The sequence below is a fragment of the Thamnophis sirtalis genome, unplaced genomic scaffold (genome assembly GCF_051295495.1).
Source record: "Thamnophis sirtalis isolate CommonGarterSnake01/CBP01778 unplaced genomic scaffold, rThaSir2_p1.2 scaffold_4, whole genome shotgun sequence".
Taxonomy (NCBI): Eukaryota; Metazoa; Chordata; class Lepidosauria; order Squamata; family Natricidae; genus Thamnophis; species Thamnophis sirtalis.
Genome location: NW_028261384.1, coordinates 31720005 through 31746543, shown reverse-complemented (window position 1 = coordinate 31746543; position 26539 = coordinate 31720005). Strand labels below are relative to the sequence as shown.

General features: G+C 43.7%; 1 protein-coding gene across 2 annotated transcripts in view; it reads right to left on the bottom strand.

Annotated features, from left to right (window-relative positions):
* Positions 1-10967: 10967 nt before the first annotated feature.
* Positions 10968-26539, bottom strand: part of PPP1R9A (protein phosphatase 1 regulatory subunit 9A) — a 99296-nt gene continuing 83724 nt past the window's right edge. The window contains exons 13-16 of one of the 2 annotated variants that reach the window (XM_014060119.2): positions 22544-22663; positions 20835-20858; positions 20143-20325; positions 10968-11333 (exon numbers count right to left, since the gene is read on the bottom strand). In XM_014060119.2, the coding sequence (XP_013915594.2) occupies positions 11121-11333; positions 20143-20325; positions 20835-20858; positions 22544-22663 (540 nt within the window). In that variant the 3' untranslated portion in view covers positions 10968-11120. The remainder of the gene's footprint in view (positions 11334-20142; positions 20326-20834; positions 20859-22543; positions 22664-26539) is intronic. The other variant, XM_014060120.2, reaches the window with a different exon arrangement.

Genomic DNA, 26539 nt, shown 5'->3' with positions numbered 1-26539 from the left:
CGGTGCACCCACTATCGCTCGCGCGGCTGCGTTCTGCACTAGCTGAAGACGCCGGATGCTCTTCAAGGGCAGCCCCATGTAGAGCACATTGCAGTATTCCAGCCTAGAGGTCACGAGGGCCCGAGTGACTGTTGTGAGTGCCTCCCGATTCAGGTAGGGTCGCAACTGGCGCACCAGGCGTACCTGGGCGAATGCCCCCCTAGCCACAGCCGTCAAATGGTGGTCGAATGATAGCTGTGGATCTAGGAGGACTCCCAAGTTGCGGACCCTCTCTGAGGGGTATAAAGTTTGACCCCCCAGCCTGAGAGATGGAATATTGGTGGAATCCTTGGGAGGGAAACACAACAGCCACTCGGTCTTTTCTGGGTTGAGCACAAGCTTGTTAGCCCTCATCCAGTCCATAACCGCCTCCAGACCCCGGCTCATCACGTCTGCCGCTTCATTGAGTTGGCACGGGGCGGACAGATACAGTTGAGTATCGTCCGCATATTGATGGTATCTAATCCCGTGCCTGCGGATGATCTCTCCCAGCGGTTTCATGTAGATGTTGAATAGTAGGGGGGATAAGACCGAGCCCTGAGGCACCCCATATGTTAGGGGCCTAGGGGACGATCTCTGCCCCCCCACTAACACCGACTGCGACCTGTCCGAGAGGTAGGAAGAGAACCACCGCAACACGGTGCCTCCCACCCCCACCTCCCGCAGTCGTCGCAGAAGGATACCATGGTCGATGGTATCGAAAGCCGCTGAGAGGTCAAGGAGAACCAGGATGGAGGAATGTCCTCCATCTCTGGCTCTCCATAGATCATCAGTCAATGCGACCAAAGCGGTTTCAGTGCTGTAACCGGGTCTGAAGCCTGACTGGAAGGGGTCGAGATAGTTTGCTTCCTCCAAGGACCGCTGGAGCTGAAAGGCCACCACCTTCTCAACAACCTTCCCAAGAAAGGGAAGGTTGGAGACTGGACGATAGTTATTAAGGACAGCTGGATCCAAAGATGGCTTCTTTAGGAGGGGTCTCACCACCGCCGCTTTCAGTGCGGCGGGGAAGTTCCCCTCCCGAAGAGAGGCGGTCACGACCGCCTGGATCCAGCCTCGTGTCACCTCACTGCTGCTGGTAACCAGCCATGAGGGACACGGGTCCAGTACGCAGGTGGAGGCACTCACAGCCCTCATGGCCTTGTCCACATCCCCGGGGGTAACATCCTGAAACTCAACCCAGGGGTGTTCCATCTGATCCTCTTGTGCCTCGGCTGGAACTGCAGGGGTGGAGTCCAAGTCCGACCGAAACCGAGCAATTTTGTCCGCTAAGAATTGGGCATAATCCTCAGCTCTGCCCTGTAAGGGTTCCCCCGCCTCCCTTTTATTTAATAGGGAGCGGGTTATCTTAAACAGGGCGGCTGGGCGGGACTCAGCGGACGCAACCAAGGTGGCTATATGGGATCTTTTCGCTGCCCTAAGCGCTCTGGTGTATTCCTTGGTGCAGGTGGTTACCATTGCTCGGTTCGATTCGGACTTATTGGACCTCCATCGGTGCTCTAGGCATCTCCTCCGGCGCTTCATCTCCCGGAGTTCCTCGGTGAACCAAGGAGGTCTCCGGGATCCGCCGCCTCGGAGGGGCCGTAGTGGCGCAATCCGGTCGAGGGCCTCTGATGCTGCCGAATGCCAGGCAGCAGCCAAAGTCTCTACCGGATTGTGGGCGAAAGAATCAGGAATGACCCCAAGTTCCGTCTGGAACCTTAATGGTTCCATGAGTCGCCTGGGGCGGAACCACCTGGTCGGTTCCTCCTCCCTACAGTGGGGGTTTGGCCTCCGGAAGTCGAGCCTCAGTAGGCAGTGGTCTGTCCACGACAGGGGTATGATGTCATTACCCCTCAGACCAAGATCACAAATCCACTGCTCCGAGAGGAATACGAGGTCGAGCGTGTGCCCCGCCGAATGGGTCGGGCCCCGAATTACTTGGGTCAAGCCCATGGCCGTCATGGAAGCCATGAACTCCTGCGCCCCGTCAGAGTTTTCACCGAGCGACGGCAAATTAAAGTCCCCCAGGACCATCAACCTAGGGAACTCAATTGCCAGCTCGGCTACCGACTCGAGGAGCGAGGGGAGGGCTGCTGCAACGCTGTTGGGAGGCAGGTACGTTAACAGCAGACCCACTTGACCCTTGAGGTCCAACTTTATCAGCAGAGACTCACACCCGACAAGCTCCGGAGCAGGGACCCTACGAGGAACTAACGACTCCCGGATAACAACGGCCACACCCCCACCCCTTCCCTGGGCTCTCGGCTGGTGCAGCACCTGAAATCCTTCTGGGCACAGCTCTACAAGGGGGACTCCTCCCTCTGGGCCCAGCCAGGTTTCAGTAATACATGCCAGGTCTGCCCTCTCGTCTAAAATTAAGTCCCGGACGAGAGGAGCTTTATGTACTACAGACCTGGCATTTAGCGACAGCAGCCTGAGTCCAGGGTCCTGATCACTTGCGCCATCTGGTCTCGGAGTGGGACTCATAGGGCCGGAAGGAGGGATCTCTGTAATGTAGCGAACCCTCCTTCCCCGGTAATGGCCTGCCCTAAAGTCCCCGCCGTATCTGCCCCTCCCTGTTACGACCGTAATACCCCGACCCTCTCCCGTGTCTCTGGTCCCCTCAACCATCCCCATGGCCCCCGCGTCTCCCGGCAGGTCCTCCGAATCATACATACCCATGCACTCCCCCAACCAGTCCCCACGTAGAAGTTAAAAAACACAAAAATTTACAGCAATATGATAATAAAAGTGGGCCATTCATTCAATCACAACCAGTCCCATACACTCATCATACTATTTAAAAAAATTGCGCAATTAGATGTATAACAATATGAAAAAAAGGGGGGGGAGAGATACTCCGTTTCTCTCTCCTCCTATGTCCTGGGAAAGCGTCCTTGGCCGTCCAATCAAGAATGGATAGTATACAAGGCGGCCGTATGCAGGCAGGGCAGGATGTAAAAAGTAGGAAGTCCAGCAATTCATAAATGGCAGTCTTGACGGTGAATAAGTGTCCCAATCCAGGGGGCCAAGGTTTGAAACTAGCCTGAGCCACTTTAGCAGAGGAGGCGGGAAGTGCTGATGTTTTTGGAGCCCAGTCTCTGCCACCATGGTCGCCATCTCCCATTACTCTCACACCAACTCAGCCACAATCCCTAGTGGCTGGAGCGGGATGCAAAGGGCAATGTCCGGAGAGGCCGCAGTGACACAGAGCTCAGTTCAGGGAGTTTAGAGGGCCGTCTTCTTCCCCACCCTAGTAAGCACACCAGTCAATCAAAGGGCAGACAGCAAATAGCTGGGTGAGCAAGATAGAACCGAGGGGGGGGGGAAGCGTCTGAGGGAGTAACAAACACAGTCAGAGCTTAAGGTCTCAATAAGCTTCCAGCGCTTCCTTCTTTAAAGAGCCAAAGGGGGGGGGAGCGTCTGAGGCAGTAACAAACACAGTCAGAGCTTAAGGTCTCAATAAGCTTCCAGCGCTTCCTTCTTTAAAGAGCCAAAAGGGGGGGGGAGCGTCTGAGGCAGTAACAAACACAGTCAAAGCTTAAGGTCTCAATAAGCTTCCAGCGCTTCCTTCTTAAAAGAGATGCTGATTAAAACTAAAACCCTCCAGGCTCACCAGTCACTGGGGCTCATCAGGGATCGTTAATCCTTCAGCGCGAACAAGTTCAAACAGGCTGGCTAGGGAAGAGGCGTCCGAGATGTAAAAGTGCTGCGACTCAGCTGCTTGAAGTCTGAGTCGCCATCTTCCCTCCACGTTGATGAGTTTTAAAGTTTTTTTTTATTGCATTCATTGTCTAACAATACTTGTCAATAAAGTTATATACACCAACAAATCAATCACAAACTTCAAAAATCCATAGTACAAACGGAAACTGGCTTTTTTGTTTATGCCTCCAAATGTAGAGAGAATATTTTTCTGGGACGTTATTTAAGGAAAAATTGAAAAAGTACAAACATATTGTAGTGCTTCAGCATCTTTCATGCAAAAAGATCTGACACCCAGATGTACAAAATGAAATATCAGGATTACATGCAATTGATACATTACAACCTCCAAAATAGCTCTGCCATTTATTCCTTTTTGACCAATAAACCAAAGTTTAAAGCCACAGGACCCAGGCATAAAGAGGATTTGAATTTAAACTGCTTTAATTTAGGAATATAGTTTGTTCTGGAATATGGCTTTACAAAAACAGGAACTAAAATGTGTAAAAGTGAGCATTTTTGAGAATTTCTCAGTATACTGACTTAGTTTCCTTCCTTTTCATTTAATTTTTTGTCCGTTATGGGGTCAGCTTCAATAGACTCAAGTTAATCCTAACCCTAAATACCAAATGTCCATTCAAAACTAACCATTGTAGGTTATCTCAGGGTTCTGAAATTATTGGCAACACAGCAGCACTTCCACCAGGAATCAGCATAACTTCACTAGATTTTGTAAGTTTTCTTACTTCTTTTCTGTCTTGATTGTCACAGCATTATGAAGACAACAGGAGAATATAAACAAGTTATGAATACATATTTTGACATCTTTCTAAGGTGACTACCTGACGTGTTTGGAAGGGGGAGGGGCTTACCATGAGAAAGATGCATATTACGATTGTCTTCCAGGTGACTTGCACCTTCTACTGTTACCTTCACAGAATCATATAAATGATAAGGATAGCAAGTTTATTGAAATAATTAGTTATTGCATAATAGTCTTTTCTAAAAGTTCATATGAAAGAATCAATAATTAACAATTAAAAAAATAAATTTCAATGCTTAATATGTTATGGGTACTGCATAATTTACACCCACAAAAGTCTCTTACAAGAATGCCTCTTCTTACATACAAGAGATTGTTGGACAGCACATTTTCAGGGCCGAATCACAGACATCCAAATAGATATTGTTCCAGTATCACACAAATACAATAAAATCAAGAAGAGTCATTAACTGAGTATGATTTGGCCACATAAATATGGTTGATACTAAAGAAGTATCCAGAAGGAACATTAACAAATGTAACTTCAAGGCAGAATTTTCTTAAAATCTCAGATCCCACATTATTAAATTTATAACAGGCAGCTTCACTTATTAATTCCCAGAACAGGGCATGACTAAATTCATTTTTAGGGCTCGATGGGTTGTATATATAATTAAATGTATACATCCAAGTCAGTGATGGGTTGCAGGTGGTATGCTCTGGTAGGAGCATACCGGAGGGCGTACCAGAAACTGCCCAGAGCACCGGCACCATTCCGGTACGGTGCTCTGGAGGGCCACCTGAGCTCCTTACTGTGTTTTAAAGCTGTCGGCGCTTCCACACACATGCATGGCGCATACAGCGCCTGTGTGACATTCCACCGAGCTGCTGGAGCATTGCGGAGGCTTGCGGAAGCATCTCTTCCAGCTACAACGCATGCGCGTGCTGCGTGCTTGCATGTGGGTGACGCTGGGGCCATTCCAACCGTACCGGTTGGAACAGAATCTGGAACCCACCACTGACCCAAGTGGACTCTTATGTAAAGATATATAAACAAACATGTTTTTTCTCTTGCTTGAGAACATTATAATGAAAGTAGTTTCCTAAATTGGCCATTGACAGAAAAGATTCAAAACCTTAACTGCTAGTTATGCAAATCATTCTTCACTGCAGATGCTTGCTTGATAGCACTCTGGAAACTGCTGTTATTTGATAGTGTCTCACTGAATTGGTAGCACTCTGGAAACTGCTGTTATTTAATACTGTCTCACTGGATCTGACAAATTATTTTTATGTCAAGGACCTAATCCAGTGAGTAAGCCAAAGTACAGATGCCAGACAGTAAGGCAGAGGTCACCCTGTGTCTTTGTAAATAACATATCCTCGCTAAAGATTTGTCCTCTATACTTTAAGTTGAATAACCGCAAAATGTCAACCACTGCCTTTGGACAAAAAGATTTAAAAGTTAAATAGTAATTTAAGGAGTCTGTTTGGATTTTAAATTTCACAACTGTTTTAATTAACACACGAGGCTAATGAAAGATTAGCAGCAGAGGTAAATCTTTCATTTTTTTAGCCATTTCTGCCTTAGTTCAGGAAACATGCAAGAATAAAAGCAACAAAGCTCATATTTAAAAAAGGGAAAGACACATCAACTAGTGCCAGTGCATAGAATTGTTTGGCAAGTAATTATTCTTCCAGATATTTTAGCTGGACAACCTGTGGGATTTGCTGAGTTACATGGGTTCCCTCAAGCGCCATGGTGGCACAGTGGTTAGAATGCAGTACTGCAGGCTATTTCTGCTGACTGCTGCCAGCAATTTGATTCTGACCAACTCAAGATTCACTCAGCCTTCCATTCTTCCAAGATCAGGTAAAATGTGGGCCCAGATTGTTGGGAGCAATATGCTGACTCTGTAAACTGGCTAGAAAGGGTTGTAAAGCACTATGAAGCGGTATATAAGTCTAAATGCTGGCACTAGTGCTTTTCTCAATAGGTATCTTGAGTCAGATCTGTATCATTAAAAGTTTTACTTTATAGATATTGGGAATCTTGTAAAGGTTTACTCAACAACCAAAATACAAAAATGTTCCCAGTACAAAAGTGAAGGTTAAGAAGCTCATTAGAGATGAATCCTGTGCAAGAGAGCAATGGAGAAGGACCTCAATCTTTTGAGGCAGGGATTGCTAATCTTCTTTCAGTTTTACTTCTTTCATCTCCAGTTATCGTATTTTTTGGAGTCTAAGACACACCCTTTCCCCCCATCCCCAAAAAAGAGGGTGAAAATCTGGGCGCGACATACACTGAATACACATTTTTCGGCCTCCTGAAACTTCACCCTCTTCGCAAAAATGGATGTGCACTGGGTTTGGGAGGCTGGCAAAGTGCTCCTGGGGGCTGGGGAGGGTAAAAATGGTGAAAAACCATTTTTTGCTCATTTTTGCCCCCCCCCCCAGCCCCAGGAGCACTTTGCAGGCCTCCCAAACCCTCTGAATGCCCCATTTTTCACAAAAAAGAAACGTGCAGAATGCAAAAATATTTTTTAAAATTTATCTCTTCAAAATCTTGGGGTGTCTTATACTCCGGTGTGTCATACTCTGAAAAATACAGTAGTATTTTTTCTAGTAGTCTGGATACAGCTTGGTTGTAGGTACACTTATTTTATTTACTTAAGAAAATGTGCAGAGCTGCCCACTTGTGGTCAATGACTCTGGGCAGCTTACAAAAATAAACACCCAATATACAAACAATAAAAATCAATAAGCCTTCCCCCACCATTCCCTGGTAACACCAATGAATCGGACAAGCCACTTGATGGGCTCCATCACATTCTGGGTTCCCCCAGCCCACTGGCAAAACTAGGGTCTTGAGGGCCTAGTGAAAGAGTATCAAAGTGAAGGCCAATCTAATCTGTGCAAGAATGATGTTCCAAAGGAAGGGAGTCACCATGGAGATGGCTCTTCTTCTGGATCCTGCCAAATGTGCCTCTTAGGACAGGGACATGCAACATACCCTGCCTGCCGACTCTGGTGGGTCGGTAGACGTGACCAGGAAAAGACGGCCCTTCAGCTAACCAAATAAATATTTGATCTGTTTTGGAATCCTTCAAGATTTTCAGCTTCCGGGTTAACAAAGGAAGGAAAGAAGATTTAATCCAGCTTCATGTTAAAAGCTACTACAACAATCCAGACAATCAATAAATTTATCTATTGCTTTATTTATATGTTTTCCTGTAACAATCCAGATGATCAATAGATGTTAGCAAAGATATATTATCCAGGGGTGGCTTCTGGCTTCTGCTACTGCCAGTTTGCTCAGGGACGTGCTTCGGGCGCATGTGCTTTGCATTGCACATGCACAGTAGTAAAATAATTTTTCTGTGCATGCGCGGAAGCAAAAAACAAGATAGTGGCGCCTATGGCTCTGCTGATACAACTGGTTTGGGGGCATGGCAGGCCAAATTGCTACCTACTTGGTCAGACTCTGCCAAACCTATAGGAACCCACCTCTAATATTATCACTCTAACTTTTTCCTGCAATCTAGTGATCACTGAATGTTTACCGTTTGAAGTAGCAGTCCTTCTCTTGTTCAAGTATCTATTAACTAGATTCTGCCACATCTAGGATAATTTAATGTACCTTTAATGATTGTCCAGCAAGCATTAGTTAAAGAAGTGCAGGTCTTCTACAATGTATACTTGTGAAGAGAATAGTGTTATTAGGCAGACATGAGCAGCGAAGCTCACTTTTACTATAGTAATTTCTATTAAAAAAAAGACTAATGGGCAGGGATTAGAAGCATTGTCACAAACACCTTGAGGGAGGAAAATGAAGAGGCAAAAAGAAAAGCAGCAATAAGATATTTTTTGGCTCTTACCAGTGGAGACGCAAGTTTTTGTTTGATCTGTTCTGTATCTTTTATTTACTCAGCAGGAATGTTAATTTCATATATTTCTTTCTTATGTATAAATAATTACTTTTACTTTAAAAAACTTAAAATTCAATGCTCAGGTCTGAAATTATCACGAAACACAAAATAAGGGGATAATTTGCAGAACATACATCAAATTTGTTATCTGCAGCATCACACACGTTACCAGGAAGGAATGTAAAATAATTCTACAAAGCAATATATATTTCTCAAGAATCTTAGAAATACAAAATAAAGAACATAAATAGTATAAAGGAGAGTAACATATCCTTAAATGTTACTGATATATGCATCCATCTTAAATTACCAATAAACCTAACAAAAACAAAAGAAATGCATTTAATTCGATTACTAACTTCGGAGGTAAAAGAAAGTTTTCTTTTCAGATATCCTTCTTCTGCTCAAACAGAGCATTTAACTTCTGCAGTAAACCAAACAGTTTCCAAAAGTTTCTAATCATTCTTAGACTTTTTTATCCAATCTGTCTCTTAGAACAGGGATCTCCAACCATGGCAACTTTAAGACTGGAGGACTTCAACTCCCAGAATTCCCCAGCCAGCAAAGCTGGGAATTCTGGGAGTTGAAGTCTTCAAGGTTTAAAGTTGTCAAGGTTGGAGACCCCTGTCCTAGAAGACAAATGTCTTCCATTTGGTGGGGTTTTTTCCCCTTTTTCTTTTGGTCCTTTCTGGCTCAAAAGAAAGTGTTAGGACCTTCAAGTTATCAGAAATGCTGGCAAGGTTTTGTTATTATAGCTGCAGGATTCAGCTTGAATATTGCAAACATAGAATTACTGAGTAGGATTAGAGAGGAATTAGGGCCCTAGCAAGTATAAAATGCATATGGCATACAAAGCACTGCAAGTAGAACAGGCATAACAAAGCTACTGAGACTGAAATGGAAAGTTGAGCTTCTTTAGTTAAGCAATTCTCTTGTAAAAATTCTAGAATTAAGTCCAGGTAGGCCTTAAATAAAATCTGGATGCTAGCTAAATGATCATAACAAACTTCTTTTAAAGTGGTCATTCTTTAAAGCCACCTATCTGTTTCCACAGCAGACTCTGTTTCAGTTCATAGTTCTATGTATTGCAGTACCACCAAAACCAAACAAAAAGAAGAAAAGAAAAGCTTATGCTAAACTCAGTTAGAACCAGATCTTATCTATATTATTTTAATCAATTGAAAGGGAAACTGAGAATACAGTTCATCATTTGGAAAAATATTAATGGCCACAATGGAAACAAATATCCTATTGATTTTAAAGGAAGGATAAGTTAAGTGCATTGTTAAACCTCTCCAATGAAATCAATACAATTCTAAAGAACATACTTTCATCTGGATCATCCCCTTAATACAATAAGAATTATAATGCTTCTTAAATCAAAGATCACAATGTTCTTTGACCCACCTATTTAAGCCTGAGCTTTCAATTCTACTTGTTATTTTTCTTAAGGGGAAAACATGCAAACTACATTTTATAAAATTTTTGGTCCATTATTTATTACAGGATAGTTGGCAATATTTTATTATTTGGCAGTTTAAAAAATACATTGCCTTTTAAATGGCAAAAATTCCTTCCTTCCTTTAGAAAAGAAAAACATTTGAAAGTGACTTTGAAAGTCGATTTCAGCAGGTGAAACCTCAATTCTGCCAAGGAATATAATCATCTTCGGCTTCTGGTTTAAGGAAAGTCAAAAGGTAGATCATCTTGCCGATCAAATAAATGTTAATTCTTTTAAGAAAAAGAAGAAAAGAAAAGGGTAGCATGCTGGAAAGTAATTAAATACTTTCCTCAAAGTAAACATTGAAAAATTGTACTTTATTACAAACCGACTTAGATTTTAGAAATCCAACTATACATATAAATTCAGAGAATAAATGTTACTCTCTAGTGTCACGCAGCACTTTAAGGCCTTGCTTTCATTGTTCCTTAGCTACAGTTCCTGGGAGGGGAGAAATGTGGGGTGCTGATAACAAAAGGACTGCCTTCCCCATTGAAACCCAGTTGCACTTGCTATTTCAGTATCATTCCAGATCCTGACACGGCACAGTGCTGGGATGAAGCAGAATCCTCTCTCAGCACTGATGTGACATGCAGTCCACTTTTCAGAGGAAAAGATTGAAACATTTTATGTGCGTTGTTATCCATGTGTAGTCACTGATACACAGTCCAGCTGGTTATTCCTCTTTGCAGGTCCATTGAATCTTTTCTTTTAACCCTGGCCTGTTTCCAGAGCACTTTACAGTGCAAAAGTTACATAATTCTGCCTCTGAAGAAAAACAAGTATGCCAGGGCAGCATGGAGAGGTGAAAGAAGTAACATTCCCCACCTGGGTTGCTGAATCATTAAAAAATAAAGCAACCGTGATCTGAATTGCCAAATACAACCCAAGTATCCACATGTTTACAGGGAAGAAAACTGTAGCCCAGAGGTCTTCAAACTTGGCAACTTTAAGACTTGTGGAGTTCAACTCTTAGAATTCTCCAGCCAACTCTGTTGGCTGGAGAATTCTGGGAGTTGAACTCCACAAGTCTTAAAGTTGCCAAGTTTGAAGACCTCTGCTACAGCCAATCATGATTTGTTTCCCTTAAGTAAAGCTTCAGATACAGGTGCAAAGCTTTCTTTTTAATGAAGAAAACAGTGTTCACGGTTGCTTTTCTGAAACAGTCTTCATGTTCTTAGAAAGCACAGTGAATTCTAGTGTCTCACTGCTCATTAGCCCCCTGAATTGGTTCCGATGATTGCTTTTCCAGCTTTCTGCACTTCCTTTGAAACTGATCGTTTTCCTTCTTCCTAAGTTTCTCCCTTTGCTTTTCCATCTTCTCTTGAGCTTTGCGGGCTTTTTCTAGATTTGCTTTCATTTCTTTAATTTTCTTTTTAATTACAGCTCTCTCCTGGGAAGATGTCATACCAAGGAACTATTTTTTTTTTAAAAAAAAGAAAAACATGTTAATGTATGGCAAAATTACAGGTCCTTTAAAACGTAATTGGGAAATCACCATAAGCAGAGGCATGATCTTTAATAGAACAGTAAATAATAATATTCTTGATCTATCAAAGTGGCCTATTCGGGGAGGAAGAGCAAAACTACTATTACTAATACTATAACAGTGAAAATATATTTACATCTGGGGATTAAGAGAAACACTTAATTCAATGTTGATTCACATTTGAATTTCTCCAGGTCAAAGGGATATCAATGGGAGTCAGGCTGATGTAATAGTTAAGGTGCCAGACTACAAACCAGGAGATGGTGAGTTGTAGTCCTGCCTTAGTTCTGAAAGGCAGCTGGGTGACTGTGGGCCAGTCACTCTCAGCCCAACCCACTACCCAAGTTGGTTAATGTGGGAAAAACAGAAAGAGGAAGAAGTATTAGGAGTGCTAAAAACAATAAAGGTGAGATCGACCGTTGACTTACCTGAACGGTCCTTCTATGTGTGCTGCGAGGGGAATCCAAGCATGGGCTAAATTTGTCCATTAACCTAGAGACTGAATTATGTAAATTGCTGACCATGCCTCCTCTGACCGGATGGGCTCAGTTTCGTGCAAAGTCAGCCGTTTAATGAAGTATAACAAGAACAAGAACAGTAACATAACAATAACAGTAGCAATAAAGGCCGTAGCCAAAAGGTGTACAAACATTGTCAGAAAGAACACAAGGCACAAGTAAATAACGTCCGGAACAGACCGGTGACACATCAATGAGGATATCCAAGTTCAAGTCACAATCACCCTGACCAGCCGAAACTGTGGGCGGGTTTGGATTCCCCTCGCAGCACACATAGAAGGACCGTTCAGGTAAGTCAACGGTCGTTCTCCTGTGTGCTGCTTGGGGAATCCAAGCATGGGACATGCCAAAGCAATTAAGGTTCAGGGCGGGAACTAGGCTGGCTAGGGTCCCCCGCAGGGGGGAGCACCTGTTGCAATACATGCCACCCAAAAGACGTCTCAGCCTCAGCATACACATCAACCTTGTAATGTCTGATAAATGGTGATGGTGTAGACCAGGTGGCTGCTCTACAGATTTCTTCCACTGAGGCTTGCGTGGCCCAGGCTGCCGTGGTGGCCACACTCCTGGTAGAATGAGGGGTGATGTGCCTGGGAACCTGCCGGGATTGACTGTCATAGGCAAGAGTGATGCACGCCTTCAACCATCGCCCTATCGTGTGAGAAGAGACTTTCTGTCCCATAGAAGAGTGCTTCAGACCGTCTGAAGGACGCTGTATGCTTCACGTAGCGACAAAGAACCCTGTGAACATCCAGGTGATGCCAGTGGATGAGAAGGGTTGGGACAAAAGTCCGGTAGAACGAGCTCCTGAGCTCTGTGGAACAGCGTGTTGATTTTTGGTAGAAAGGCTGGATCCAAGCGAAGAACGACCCTGTTTGGGTGGAATATGCAGAGATCCGCCTGAACAGACAGAGCCGCCAATTCGGAAATCCGTCTGGCCGATGTAATCACCAGCAAGAATACTGTCTTAAGAGTCAACAGATGAAGACTGATGGAAGTAACAGGTTCGAAAGGAGAGTCCATAAGTGCCCTGAGCACCAACAACAGATCCCAAGTAGGGTAGCGGTGCACGGTCAGAGGTCGGATGTTGGCCTCCCCTTTCAGGAAGGCTTTGACTTGAGAATGCTTCGACAAGGAGCTCCCCTGACCACCACCCCAATCACTGTGGCAAGGGCTGTGACCTCCCTGCGAAGTGTATTGGGTGCCAAACCTTTATTAAGACCAGATTGCAGAAAGTCCAACACTCGGGGCACTGAATCCTGGAGGGGGTCTGCCCCAGTCCGGCGGCACCACCTGCAGAAGGCTTGCCAGGTAGCCTCATAAATTCGAGTGGTGGAAGGCCGACGGGCTGCCTGAATCATGTTGATGACTTTGTTGGAGTACTGAAGGTTCGCCCACTCATGTACCACATGGCTAATTGCAGCAACTGGGGGTTCGGATGAATGAGGGCCCCCTGATGGAGCTGGATCTGATCGTCCAGGATCCGCCATGGGCAGGTGATCAACAGGTGTACCAGGTCCGTATACCAGGTTCGCTGGGACCACATTGGAGCCACCAGGAGGACTTCCGCTCGTTCCGACAGAATCTTCTGGATGACTGCCGGGATCACTGGAAGAGGCGTAAAGGCGTAAAGGAGGCCGGCTGGCCACGGGCTGCGCAAGGCATCCACTCCCTCCGCTCCGGGAGTCACATACCTGGAGAAGAAATGGGGCAGCTGCGTATTGTGAGGTTGCGCGAACAGGTCCATCATCGGACAGCCAAATCGGAGGCAAATCTGCTGGAAGAGGCCAGGATGTAACTGCCACTCCGCATGATCCACTGTGGCTCTGCTCAGCCAATCCGCCTGGACGTTGGCTACGCCCGAAATGTGTTCCACTCGAAGGGACAACAGTCTGGACTCCGCCCAATGATGCAATTTCTCTGCCTCCATCATGAGGGCTCTGGAATGTGTGCCCCCTTGGTGGTTGACATGTGCCTTGGAAGCCACATTGTCTGTCAGAATCAGCACGTGTCTATGAGTCACAATGTCCTGAAATTCTCGCAGGGCCAGTCTGATGGCCCGTAGCTCTAGCCAATTGATGCTGTTGGATAACTCCCAGTCTGACCAACGCCCCTGTGCCACCCGATCCAGGGCATGGCCGCCCCATCCAAACAGGCTGGCATCTGTCGTAACCTGGATTCGTTCTGGTTCCTTGAACGGGCAACCTTTGAGGATCTTGGAGGACGCCCACCATCGGAGGGATCTGAGGGCTTTGGGTGAAAGACAGACCTTGAGTTGAGAATGACTGGTGTGAGACCTTTGATAAGGAAGCAGGAACCATTGGAGTAGTCGTGTGTGAAACCTGACCCAGGGAACTATGTCGATGCAAGAAATCATCTTCCCTAACAGCTGAAAGAGCAAGGCCAGGGGCACAAGTCACAAGGCTGAAACTTGAGCTGCCAGTCATTGGATGCTCTGACACCTCTCCAGGGACAGGAAGACCTCGCAAGTGGCGGAGTTGATGATGGTCCCTAAGTGAAACAGTGATGTAGTTGGCTGCAGATGGCTCTTGGGAAGATTCAGGACGAACCCGTGCTCCGCAGGGAGTCCATTGTCACCTGAAGATCCCACAGGGCCTGGTCCCGGGATGGTGACAGGACCAAGATGTCGTCTAAATAGCAATTCACTCTCACCAGAACCGAACGAAGGGAGGCCGCTACCACCGCCAGGAGCTTGGTAAAGGTGTGGGGCGCCGATGAAAGGCCGAAAGGCAAGGCCCGATACTGGAAATGACGGCCCACAAATTGGAAACGGAGGAACCATCGATGAGCTGGATGAATGGGCACATGGAGGTACGCCTCCTTGATGTCGATTGATGTCATCATGTCGCCTTGGCGGATGGATGTCAGAATGCTCTTTAATGACTGCATCTTGAACCTCTGATACTTGATGTACCAATTGAGTCTTTTTAGATCTAGAATGGCTCGCCATCCTCCTGAGCCCTTGGGTACCAGAAAGAGGATGGAGTAAAACCCTAGACCTTCCTGCCCTTCGGGAACTAGTTCTATTGCTCTGATGGAGATGAGATGATGTATTTCGGCTTCCATTAGGTGCCGCTTTACTGAACACCTGGGTACGGGGCACCTGATGAACCGTCTTGGGGGGATGGAAAGAAATTCTAGTGTGAGACCCAGCCTCACCACCTGAAGGGCCCAGGCGTCGGAGGTGGTTTCCACCCACTGATGGAAAGGATCGGTTCCCGGAGCCACGAAAGGATCTCCTGTTGTGGGATTGCGTCTGGTGCTGTTGGCACCCCCTATCCCTGCTCCTCCCCACAGTCCTGGCCGTGGTCCTGGGACTAGTGAAAACCCCTGTTGTAATTGGGAACAAATGGGGCTGCTGAGTAACTAGAATAGCCTCCCCGAAAGGACTGGCGTCTGTTATATGGTTGCTGCCGCCTGGTATTGCATCCCCCTGAAGAGGGAAGCACCTTGCGTTTGTCCCTGGTCTCTATGAGTATGGGGTCGAGAACGGATCTAACAAAGCCCCGCCCTTGAAGGGCGTGTACGCCAGCGCCATTTAGACTTAATGTTGGCCTGCCAATGGCGAAGCCACAAGAGGCGATGAGACGCCACATTGGACACCACAGCGCGAGAAGCGAACTTGGCAGCATTAAGTGTGGCGTCCGCCAAAAACTCCAAGGCAGCCATGATTTTAGTAACGTCCTGGTGAAGACGCACTTCATCAGGGGATAGTCTCTCCTGCAACTGCTTAAGCCAAAGCACAGAAGTTCTATTAAAGAACGATGCTGCAGTAGCAAAACGCAAGGCCTAGGCCGCAGCTTGATGAATTTTCCAAATTACTGTTTCAGCTTTACGGTCCTCTGCCTTTAAACCCTCAGAGATTTCAGATGGAATCAGGGCAGGAGATGCCAGGGCTGCTACTGGCTGATCTACTGTTGGGAATTGCAAGATGTTTTCCAGATCAGGGGTAGAAGTGTACAACTTCCTGTCCCCGTGGCTGGGTGGGATAACTGCAGTCGGTTGATCCCATTGCTTCTGAATGAGATCCATGAATAGCTTTGGGGAAGGAATCACTTCCTGCAACGCGACTGGCTCTGCAAAGAGGCGCTCAGTAGTGTCGAGGCCTACAGCCGAACTGTCTTTGGAAGTGGCCTCTTCCATGTGGGTAGTGGCCTTAGCTTTAAACAATAAGGATTTGAAAAGAGTAGACCTAAATAGACTAGAAGAATTAGGCTGATCAAAGATTAGGCCCTCATCATCAGAGAACTCCCTATCAATCAGCTCCCCTTCCTCCACCAAGGCCGAATCCTCACTATAAGTAGAGGGAGGAGGAGGAGAAGAAGGCCCTGCTTGCAGATCAGGCAGATCTACATGAGGGGGCGGGATAGGATGGCCACTTTGCAAACTAGCAATCATTGGTGCCTGGTGCCTTCGAAGCAGCTCGGCATCCACCCCCCTGGAAATGGCTGCAGAGATCATCTGGTAAATATCAGGGGATAGGCCCTGATCATAGCCTTCCATAGGCCTTAAGCCTGTAGCAGTTGGAGTAAATGTAGCTGAAGGCCCAGCACGAGGCAATAAGAAGGCTAAAGCAGTCTGGGCCTCAGGCAATACAGAGAGGGATCGATCTGGGGACCAGGTCTGATGCCCTGCAGTCTGGGGAGCAGGCGAAATACGCTGAGGTAAAGGCGCGGGGGGGGGGGAATTCCTGCCCTCCCCTAGAGCTTTGGAGATTGACTTATCTTTCTTTTTGTGGCTTTTATCAGGGGCCCCGGAGGCCTCCCTGGGCCTCTGGCTGGTTGTTCTAGATGAGGCCCTGCCAGGTCTCGAACTAACCCCTGCCTGGGCAGTACCCTGGTTATCAACAGAGGGCTCAACTGTACCTCCCAGAGAAGAATGGTCAGCCATTGCAATGATTGGATGCAAAAAGACTCAAAGGGCACAAAGCCCAGCGTTTGCTTGCAAGAGAAAAGACCTCGTGGTCAGCAGCAATGCCAGGAACTTTCCCAGGGTAAACAAAGCCAAAGCAAATGACAAGGGAGGGCCGATGAGTCAGCAGTCCCCCCTTTAATGTGCGAGGAAAGGCAACGCCCAACCCCTACAGCGCCTGCGCTCCAAATGGCCCCAAAATGGCTGCCGCAACTCCGGCGCCAAATTTCAAACCCAGCAGGGAACGAAAGGTGCTTCCTTGGCTTTCCCAGCAATAAACCGGCCAGCGGCGGCAAGTGCGCCCTCAGAACGGCCCACAGGACAGCGGTGGGGGAAAAACCACGCTGCACAGGGCGGGCTGGCCCCATCGTTCACAGCAGGAGCCGCGCCGCGAATGGCGGGCGTTTGCTGGCTCCGAAAACGGCTGTTTGGCAGCTAGGGACAATGCCAGCTGGCACACACAAGCGACCAGATCCCAAGGCCAAAAACGCAACAAAACGTTTGTTGCCAAACACCCTGCAAGGCTCCAATAGCCTGAGATTATACACCCAATAGCTAGCAGCGAACAAGGGCAATTCAAATATCTGGGTGAGTTAACGAGGCACGAGGGAACTGGGCAGGTAGCGAACTGCTGCCTCTCCCCTGTCCATACACAAGCTTCCTCCAATCCAAGAAAAATGCACTCAAGAGAAAAAATCCAAGATAAGGTATAAATTTGTCTCATTAGTCTGGAGAAGATCATAGCCTTCCATAGGCCTTAAGCCTGCAGCAGTTGGAGTAAATGTAGTTGAAGGCCCAGCACGAGGCAATAAGAAGGCCAAAGCAGTCTGGGCCTGAGGCAATACAGAGGGGGAGTTGGAGCCCCCCACCCAGACCAGTTTCAGCAATAACAGGGAGGGATCGATCTGGGGACCAGGTCTGATGCCCTGCAGTCTGGGGAGCAGGCGAAATGCGCTGAGGTAAAGGCGCGGGGGGGGAGAATTCCTGCCCTCCCCTAGAGCTTTGGAGATTGACTTATCTTTCTTTTTGTGGCTTTTATCAGGGGCCCCGGAGGCCTCCCTGGGCCTCTGGCTGGTTGTTCTAGATGCGGCCCTGCCAGGCCTCGAACTAACCCCCGCCTGGGCAGTACCCTGGTTATCAACAGAGGGCTCAACTGTACCTGCCAGAGAAGAGTCTGGTATACGTCTCTTACGGCTGAACTGAGTTAAGAAACTGAGCCCATCCGGTCAGAGGAGGCGTGGTCAGCAATTTACATAACTCAGTCTCTAGGCTAATGGACAAAGTTAACCCATACTTGGATTCCCCAAGCAGCACACAGGAAAAATACATAAATATGCTGTGTATGTTGGCTCTTTAAAATTTAATTTTAACCAGTTTCCTCTTCTAACTTAAGTAAAGGTAAAGGTTCCCTTCGCACATATCTGCTGATCATTCCTGATTCTAGGGTGGTGGGGGAGTGCTCATCTCCATTTCAAAGCTGAAGAGCCAGCACTGTCTGAAGAAATCTTTGTAATCATGTGACTGGCATGACTAAATGTCGAAGGCGCACGGAATGCTGTTACCTTCCAACCAAGGTTGGTCCCTATTTTCCTACTTGCATTTTTTATGTGCTTTCGAACTGCTAGGTTGGCAGAAGCTGGGACAAATAACAGAAGCTCACTCCGTTATATGGCACTAGGGATTCAAACCACCAAACTGTTACCTTTCTGATTGACAAGCTCAGCATCTTAGCCCCTGAGCCACCACATCTCTTCCCCCTTTTTTTTAATATACATGTTTCCATATAAATGAATATCTCAATCAGAGGTGGTATTCAGCCAGTTCTGACAGATTCTGGAGAACCGATAGCGGAAATTTTGAGAGTGGAGAGGGAATGGGGATTTTGCAGTATCCTTCCCCTGGAATGCCCACAAAGCCACCAGTAATAGAACTGGTAATAAAAAAAATTGAATCCCACCACTGATCTCAATCATTATTCCTCAACTAGATTAATGCTGCCTAGCGTGGCTGGCATCACCTAATGTACAAATGCTACTAAAGCTGATTTCAAATACTTAATTTCCCATTCCCTGTTGTGTTCTTGGCTGTCTGGTATGGTGAGACAGAGAACCAGATGTCAAAATGTTGGCAGCAACTATCAATGATCACATCTAGTTCCAAAAGAATTAGGAGCCGTAATATGAGTAACAGACAAAATCCTCCTGTATTAATAAATTACTTTGGTAATTTATTTTACTTTGGTAAGGCTTTTGCTGTAAGAGATGGCATAAAAATATCTTAAAATGGATAAATATAACTGTGTTGCCTAACTATAGAAAGTCCTTGACTTATGACTGCAACTGAGCCTGGAATTACAGTAATAAGTCATGCCAATTGTTATGCAGGTTAGATGTGACCAACCCAATTTTACCACAGTTTTGCAGAAGTTGTTAAGTGAACTTCATCAACTGAACCCATTGCCTGCAATGGCCATTTTATGTCAGAAAGCAGAAGTAAACATTGGTTTCCAGTGAAAAAGTCAGAAATTTTGATTATATGACCATGGGATACTGCAACAGCCATAAACATGACCAAGTTGCTCGGCATTTAAAATTTGAACACATAACCATGAGAGAAACGGCCCCTGGCCATTAGAACTTTACATCTAGGTTGTAAGTACCTTTTGGGGGATCCATTGTATCTTTGAATAGTCTTTAAGCAACTAGTTGTAAATCTAGGACCACCTGTACACTTTAGGACTAACATTCATTTAATGCTACCAAGAGATGCACTCAAATATCCAACCGTCAAGCACGGGAAAATCAGAAGATTCAGGCAGTTCAAATAAGTATTGTTAGCTTAAGCTCCCTACAAGAATCTGAGCTACTAACAGTCAAGGGAAATTCACAGGATTTAAGAATAAAAAGGAGTACAAAGTAGGATGGACTACTCTTGTGGGTTGGGATTAAATTCACGATACTGTAATGCCAAGTGTACTATCTCTGTCCATTAATTTTCAAATTAAAAAGGATTTTGAAAAATAACAAATTAAACAATGAATATTAAATTGTTTATTAATTTTAATAGATAGCATCGTCCATCTTGGAATGATTTTCAGAGCTAATGAAATTTTCATAATTTCAATGGTTAACACTTCAGTTCTATAATTTAAACTTTCAGCAATTGGTATTGCTATAACTTATTGCTAAATCTTATCATCTCTATATATCAAGATTTTAATTGCATTTCCCATTACACATTCACATAATAAAATTCTAAATTATTTTTCCAACACCGAAGCAAATTACCTTAAGTTTACTGCCATCCAGCTGAAGGAGACATTCTCCATTTATATTATGGGCTGTGAATTCAGAAATATAATGTTCTAAATTCAGGCTTTTTAACCAATTGGAGACTTGTTGCACACTCCATTCCGAAACAGCACAATTTGGAAACTGGCTGTGCTTGGGAGATTGTCCATCATCAAGAATCTATAACAAAAATGTTTTGTAATACAAAGTTCAGTAGACCTGAACCATCAGATCATTGTGATAGTAGCAATCTTCAATATAATTTCAATAGCATTCCCAATTAATTGTGAAATCATATCAAAATTGAAAACATATTATTTGTAAAAATGTGCCTATAGCAAAATAACTGGTTGGGTGGTGGGTCTAACCGAACATTCAATTGCTTAATATTCTTTGGAGGAAGCAAGCATTTGGAAAATCCTTTTAATATTTGAACTAAAACCTATTTATCATATTATTTTCATTTATCAGAACTATCACATGCTGATTTTGTAGAGTGCATCTGGAATGACAACGGTTCCACATGAGCAAATTTCATGCAATATTTACCATATTGAAAATCACATCCTAATATCTATACCTAATATATCACCATTTACTTACTACATTTTATAGTAAGATATATTTGAACGAACTCAATACACCATGCAATAAAATGTCAACAAATAAATAGCTTACTATTGTCTCACCTCATCATCAATCATATCCAAGCTCTGAGAGATTCAGCATTAAAAACAATGGGAAATAAAACATTACAGAAAGAAACATATTCAGGGAATTTAAAAGTCCCTACATATAAAGCCCCCAGATCTAGGCTGCAGACCTTCAGATGATCATTAGATGTCAACATAGAGACACATTTGCCGCTGTGACACATTTAACATTTTGCTGCCATCTAGTGGTCTCCTAGGTTTCTGCCCTCTAGATCTAAAAGTCCAAGAGCTGATGCTGCAACAAATTTCATAACTGAAGATACCATAAACAATCAAAATTTTATAGAAATTTTGGTAGATAAACAATAGAACAGCGATTCTTTTTTGGCTCAATTGCCAAAAGCGGGGGGAGCGCAGGGTGGGTCATGCATGGGCGTGCCGCACCCATAATGCAAAGCACGTGACCCCATTTTTTGCATGATTTTTCGTCCTTCCCAGGCTCCAGAAGCTTTATAGGCTTTATAGGCCCTCCGGAGACTTCAGGAGCTTCCCTGAAGCCCCCAGAGCGCAAAAAACTGGCCCTGAGGGCAAACCAGAAGTTCAGGAATGGATTTCCTGTTTGCTCGTAGGGCCGGTTTAAGCCCTCCAGAGCCTTCAGAGGCCTTCCAGATGCTTCTCTGTAGGCTCTGGAAAAGGAAAATGACCCTGCAAGCAAACTAGAAGTCACTTCCGGTTTGCTCGTAGGGCTGGTTTAAGCCCTCCGGAGGCTTCAGGGAAGCCTCTGTAGGATGAAAACGACCCTAAGAGCAAACCGGAAGTCACTTCTGATTTGTCCATTGGGCTATTTTTAATCCCCCGGAGCCTTCAGGGAAGCCTCCAGAAGGCCCCTGAAGGCCCGGAGGGCTTAAAGCAGCCCTATGAACAAACCGAAAGTCCATTCCTGAACTTCCGGTTTGCCCCAAGGGTGATTTTTTGCACTTCAGGAAAGCTCCTGAAGCTTCTTGAGGGCCTCCGGGGGGGGGGGGCAGGGAGGCTGTTTTCACCCTCCCCAGGTTCCTATAAAGCCTCTAGAGCCTGGGGAGGGCAAAAAATGGGCTCAAAAAAAGGCTAAAGTCAGTTGGCAAGTGCCCACATGCACGCTGGCCAGCTGACAGGGCAACACCTCATGTGCCCTGATAAATGGCTCCGTGTGCCACCTGTGGAACGCGTGCCATAGGTTCGGCATCCCAGCAATAGAATCTTCTTTCCCATTTTGGACATAGAAAATGCAATATATTTATATTGCAATTTAGTAATATAAATGGATCTTCCTTAAACAGGTTTCAAGATTCAGAATGAATTTGTTATATTTTCTGAGCGGAAGGGATGTTAAACATTGTAAAAAAAATGTTTGTGTGTGTCTGTGTGTGTGTGATCATGCATTTTCAATTTTATATTATTGTGCTTTTGAATTTATGTACTAGGTTACAATTTTAAAGATTATACATTGTTTTCTATCTATGTGTTTTCCTTGTTCCTTGATTTAAAACTCATTAGGTAATTACAACTGTTTTCTTTCCTGCACAGGTTTTGGATTTTATTTCATGATCAGTAGTTTAGCATATACATTAAATTCATAATTATAAACAGCAGATCTAAACACACACACACACACACACACACACACACACACACACACAGAGTAACTAGTTCACAAGGAGCGCAGAACTCATTTCCTGCTCTTTAAGTATATGTGGAGAAGATACCTCATTAGAAGATACGATTGTGGAATGTGAAAATCCTGGTGTTTTTTGTCCTGTCCCTAAGCCACTCAAATCAGCTGAACTTGTGCTGCTAGGGCTGAAGTCATCATTTAAATTGATATTCTGTATGGGAATAAGAACAAAACAACGATAATCAAGTCCAACAATAAAGATTGGCCTGCAAGATTTTGTATGTTCCTCCACGTTTATTGTGGAATATATGCCCAATAAATTTCAACATGGGTTTATGCCCCTTTAAAACTATTACCAAAGACTGGAAACTCTTTATAAAACTTTTGCTGAAAATGGCTAAAAATGAACTGCTGATTTCTGGATTTATTGATTAAAGGGACTTGTTTATAGGCAGAAGGGAACTATAATTTGTAATATGAGAAGATAAAATGGTTATTATGTTTGCAACAGATGCAAAAAGTGGAAATTACTGTAAATATTTTTCTTTTCCTTGCTTTTTTGTTAATTGCTTTTTCTTTTATCTTTATATTTTTTATTTCTTAGTCTGTAGCTTTTTAAATTTGTAGTAGATCTTTTATTTTATTTTTTATTTTAAAAAAAACTGGAGACCTGGTGGAAAAGGTTTAAAATTCGTATCAACTTAGTAACAGCAATGACCTTTCGGTCTTCCCAGCTTTAATATTTGCTATCAAGACAACTTGTCCAAAGTAATATTGCAAATTAATTAACTATGGTTTACATTACCATGTTGTGACCTATAAAAACTTCAAATTCTTTTCTTTGTATGTTGTCATTTTTTAAACTGATCTAAAAAGGATGATAGGGTATAGGGCTATTAAGTTTCTTTCACAGAGTGCTTCAAACATGTTCATCTGATGCTGTAAGAAGGAAAACAAATACCATTAAAATTTTATTGTAGGCTCTGATTTTTATTTGTGCAATCTCACAACTATGAACCAAATTCAATTTGAAGGGCAGATAAGTTCACTAGAAACTGCATATTACTAAAAATGGACCCAATTCCACTGAATCCTTAGAACTTCAGTCAATTCTTCACCCTTCCCATATCCCTGCATGTGTAAAACTGGGAAGTCAAGGGAAAAGACAATTTCCATCTCATAATAATGATGTATTACGTTGAGAACAGAAATGTCTCCCTTAAGAAATAAATTTATAAAACACAAATCCAATCCTTTGCTTTATGAGATGTGTGGATTATTAGAGAAAAAAATGACTGTTTTCCCACAGCAAAACTATTGAGATCTGTTTCACAATTCCATAGAATAAAATTGTCTAATGTTATATTTAGCTGCTTCCTAAGGAATCCGAGGGATGCAGTGGCTCAGTGGCTAAGACACTGAGCTTGTCGATTAGAAAGGTCAGCAGTTCAACAATTTGAATCCCTACCGCCCCATAACGGAGTGATCTCCCATTACTTGTCCCAGCTTCTGCCAACCTAGCAGTTCGAAAGTATGTAAAAATGCAAGTAGAAAAATAGGAACCACCTTTGGTGGGATGGTAACAGCATTCTGTGTACCTTTGGCATTTAGTCATGCTGGCCACAGGACCATGGAGATGTCTTCGGACAATGCTGGCTCTTTGGCTTTGAAACAGAGATGAGCACCGCCCCTAGAGTCAGGAACGACTAGCACATATGTGCAAGGGGAATCTTTACCTTTAAGGAATCCAAAACCTGTAGTATTCTCCATTTTGTGGTCTTAGCATTCTTCAGAACTCCTGCACTCTATGGTTATCTCTACTTTTGGGATAAATAGGAGCATATCCAGGTTCTCAACCCTTCTCCAGTTTGACCCTCCAATCTCTGCGAATTTTCTATTACCCTTCTCTTCACAACAACTTAGTGGAAAGGGAATCAAATGAAATTGTGAATAAAATGGGTTTCAAATAATGGTCTGCAGCAACAAAATTATAGTATCAGCATAAAATATGGTGTTGGGGTGGAAGCAGGAATTTTATCTTTCTGGATCAGATATTAATATGTTTTAAGACATGTTAAAAATCTCTGAGAGTTGGGAGTCAAGGAGCATATAAATGTAAGTCTAACCAAAATTAATGGAGATGATGAAGAATGTAATTTGATATTGAGATCACTATCAAATTTAAAATCTCTACTTTTAAAGCTCTGATAAAATTCTTATATAACAGTTTTTCTTCACTTGGTAAATTTCCATTTTTCTTGGTAATAGAATCCTGTTTCCAGATGTTGTACGTTATTAAAAATGCTAATATGGATTCTATTATCTCTTTGTGATACTTGTATTGCTCAAGTAAACAGCAATCATAACCATAAACATAAAACTGGAATACAAAATATATTTTGTTCCTATCAAAACTATCAAGTGAATTACATTTGAAGAGCAAGAAGCAATTTCTTCTAGAGTGGCATGTGCATTTGGCAACATTAATCTGATTGAATTTAAAAAATCAACTAGATCACATATCGGGTTTTAAACACAACACACAAATAGCTCCCCAAATCAAATTTCCTGTGAAATACTTAATATTCCCTGAAAATAAGCTCACAGACTGTTAAAAATGAGCAGTGGAAGCATCAATAATATACAAATGTATTTACTGAACTGAAAGACAAAATTAAAAGATAAACTAAAATAAATATTCACAAATACGATTCAATATATGTCTGATAGAAGAACCATTGGAATGGGGTAGTGGTGGCTAATCTTTTCGGAGCCAACTGCTCAAAATGCACACTTATACATCAGCAATGAAATACCAACCCTACTTGTTTATGAAGTTTTAAATATGCTCTTTCTAATGAGAATGATTTAACAGAGTTCCCAGAAGGTTTTTTTCTTTTTCTTTTTTGTAAAAGCAGGCTGAAAATACCTCATTGTTGGTGTTTTTACAAAAAAACATCAACTTTACACTCAATTTGTAAACTACTGGAAAGCAGTAGGAGAATGAAATTTTACATTTGAAAACTTTGTGTTGCTAAGTTATTATGCACAAAGTTTTCTTCCCTCTAGAGCAATGGTAGGTTTCAAAAAATTTTGGAACCTCTTCTATAGGTGTGACCTGATTCGTGGGAGTGGCTTGCCAGCCATGTGACTGGATGGGAGTGGCTTGCCAGCCGTGTGACTGGGTGGTAGTGGCTTGGCAGTCATGTGACTGGATGAGAGTGGCGTGGCAGTCATGTGACCGGATGGGAGTGGCCAAGACGATGTCATTGAATTCTTTGCCCCAATGGGTGATCTACAAAAAGATATAAAAAAGTAAATTTATTATTTTGTGCACTTACTACTTAAATAAGATTAAAATAAGTACACAAAACAATAAAAGAGCTACTTACAGAAGGAAGATGACTGTCCATGCCAGTCTTCAATATCACTGACTCTAATGAATGGCCTGCAAAAGGAAGAGACACAGAAATGAACTCTTTCATTGCATGCACTACATTAGGATGAAACCAGCACACAAAATAATAAAAAAGGAAGATTACTGTCCTTTTGTGTGTTGAAGTCACCCACTGACCACCTTGCTCCAATGAATGGCCTGCACAAAGAGATACAGAAAAGAAGACATTAATTGCTTGCACTAATATATTAAGGATGAAATCAGCACACAAAGCAATAAAACAGCTACTTACATAGGAAAGATGACTGTCCTAGCTGTCATACTCTGTTGCCTCTTCATCCTGTTAAATAATACTAATTGCAGAAGAAATAAAACAATATTGGACTCCATTGTAATTGTAAGCTGAGGACTACACTTTAGGTAACAGAAGGGACCTCTGTTTTCACCCAACAATGTACAGTCTTTTCAAGAAGGATGTCCCCCAACAAACAGGAAAGATATAGTTTTTCATCTAAGAAGTTAGATCAAGAATGAATGTCATAGGTAGATTTACAGAGCAATACAGATTTCTTTTTCTGAAATATTTCACTGAAATCTGTGATGGTCGAGCAGGGAACCGCCTGACCACTTGACATTAAATCACCCAATTATTTGCTATTGTTTAATCTTTGCTGCAGAATTCTGATCTTT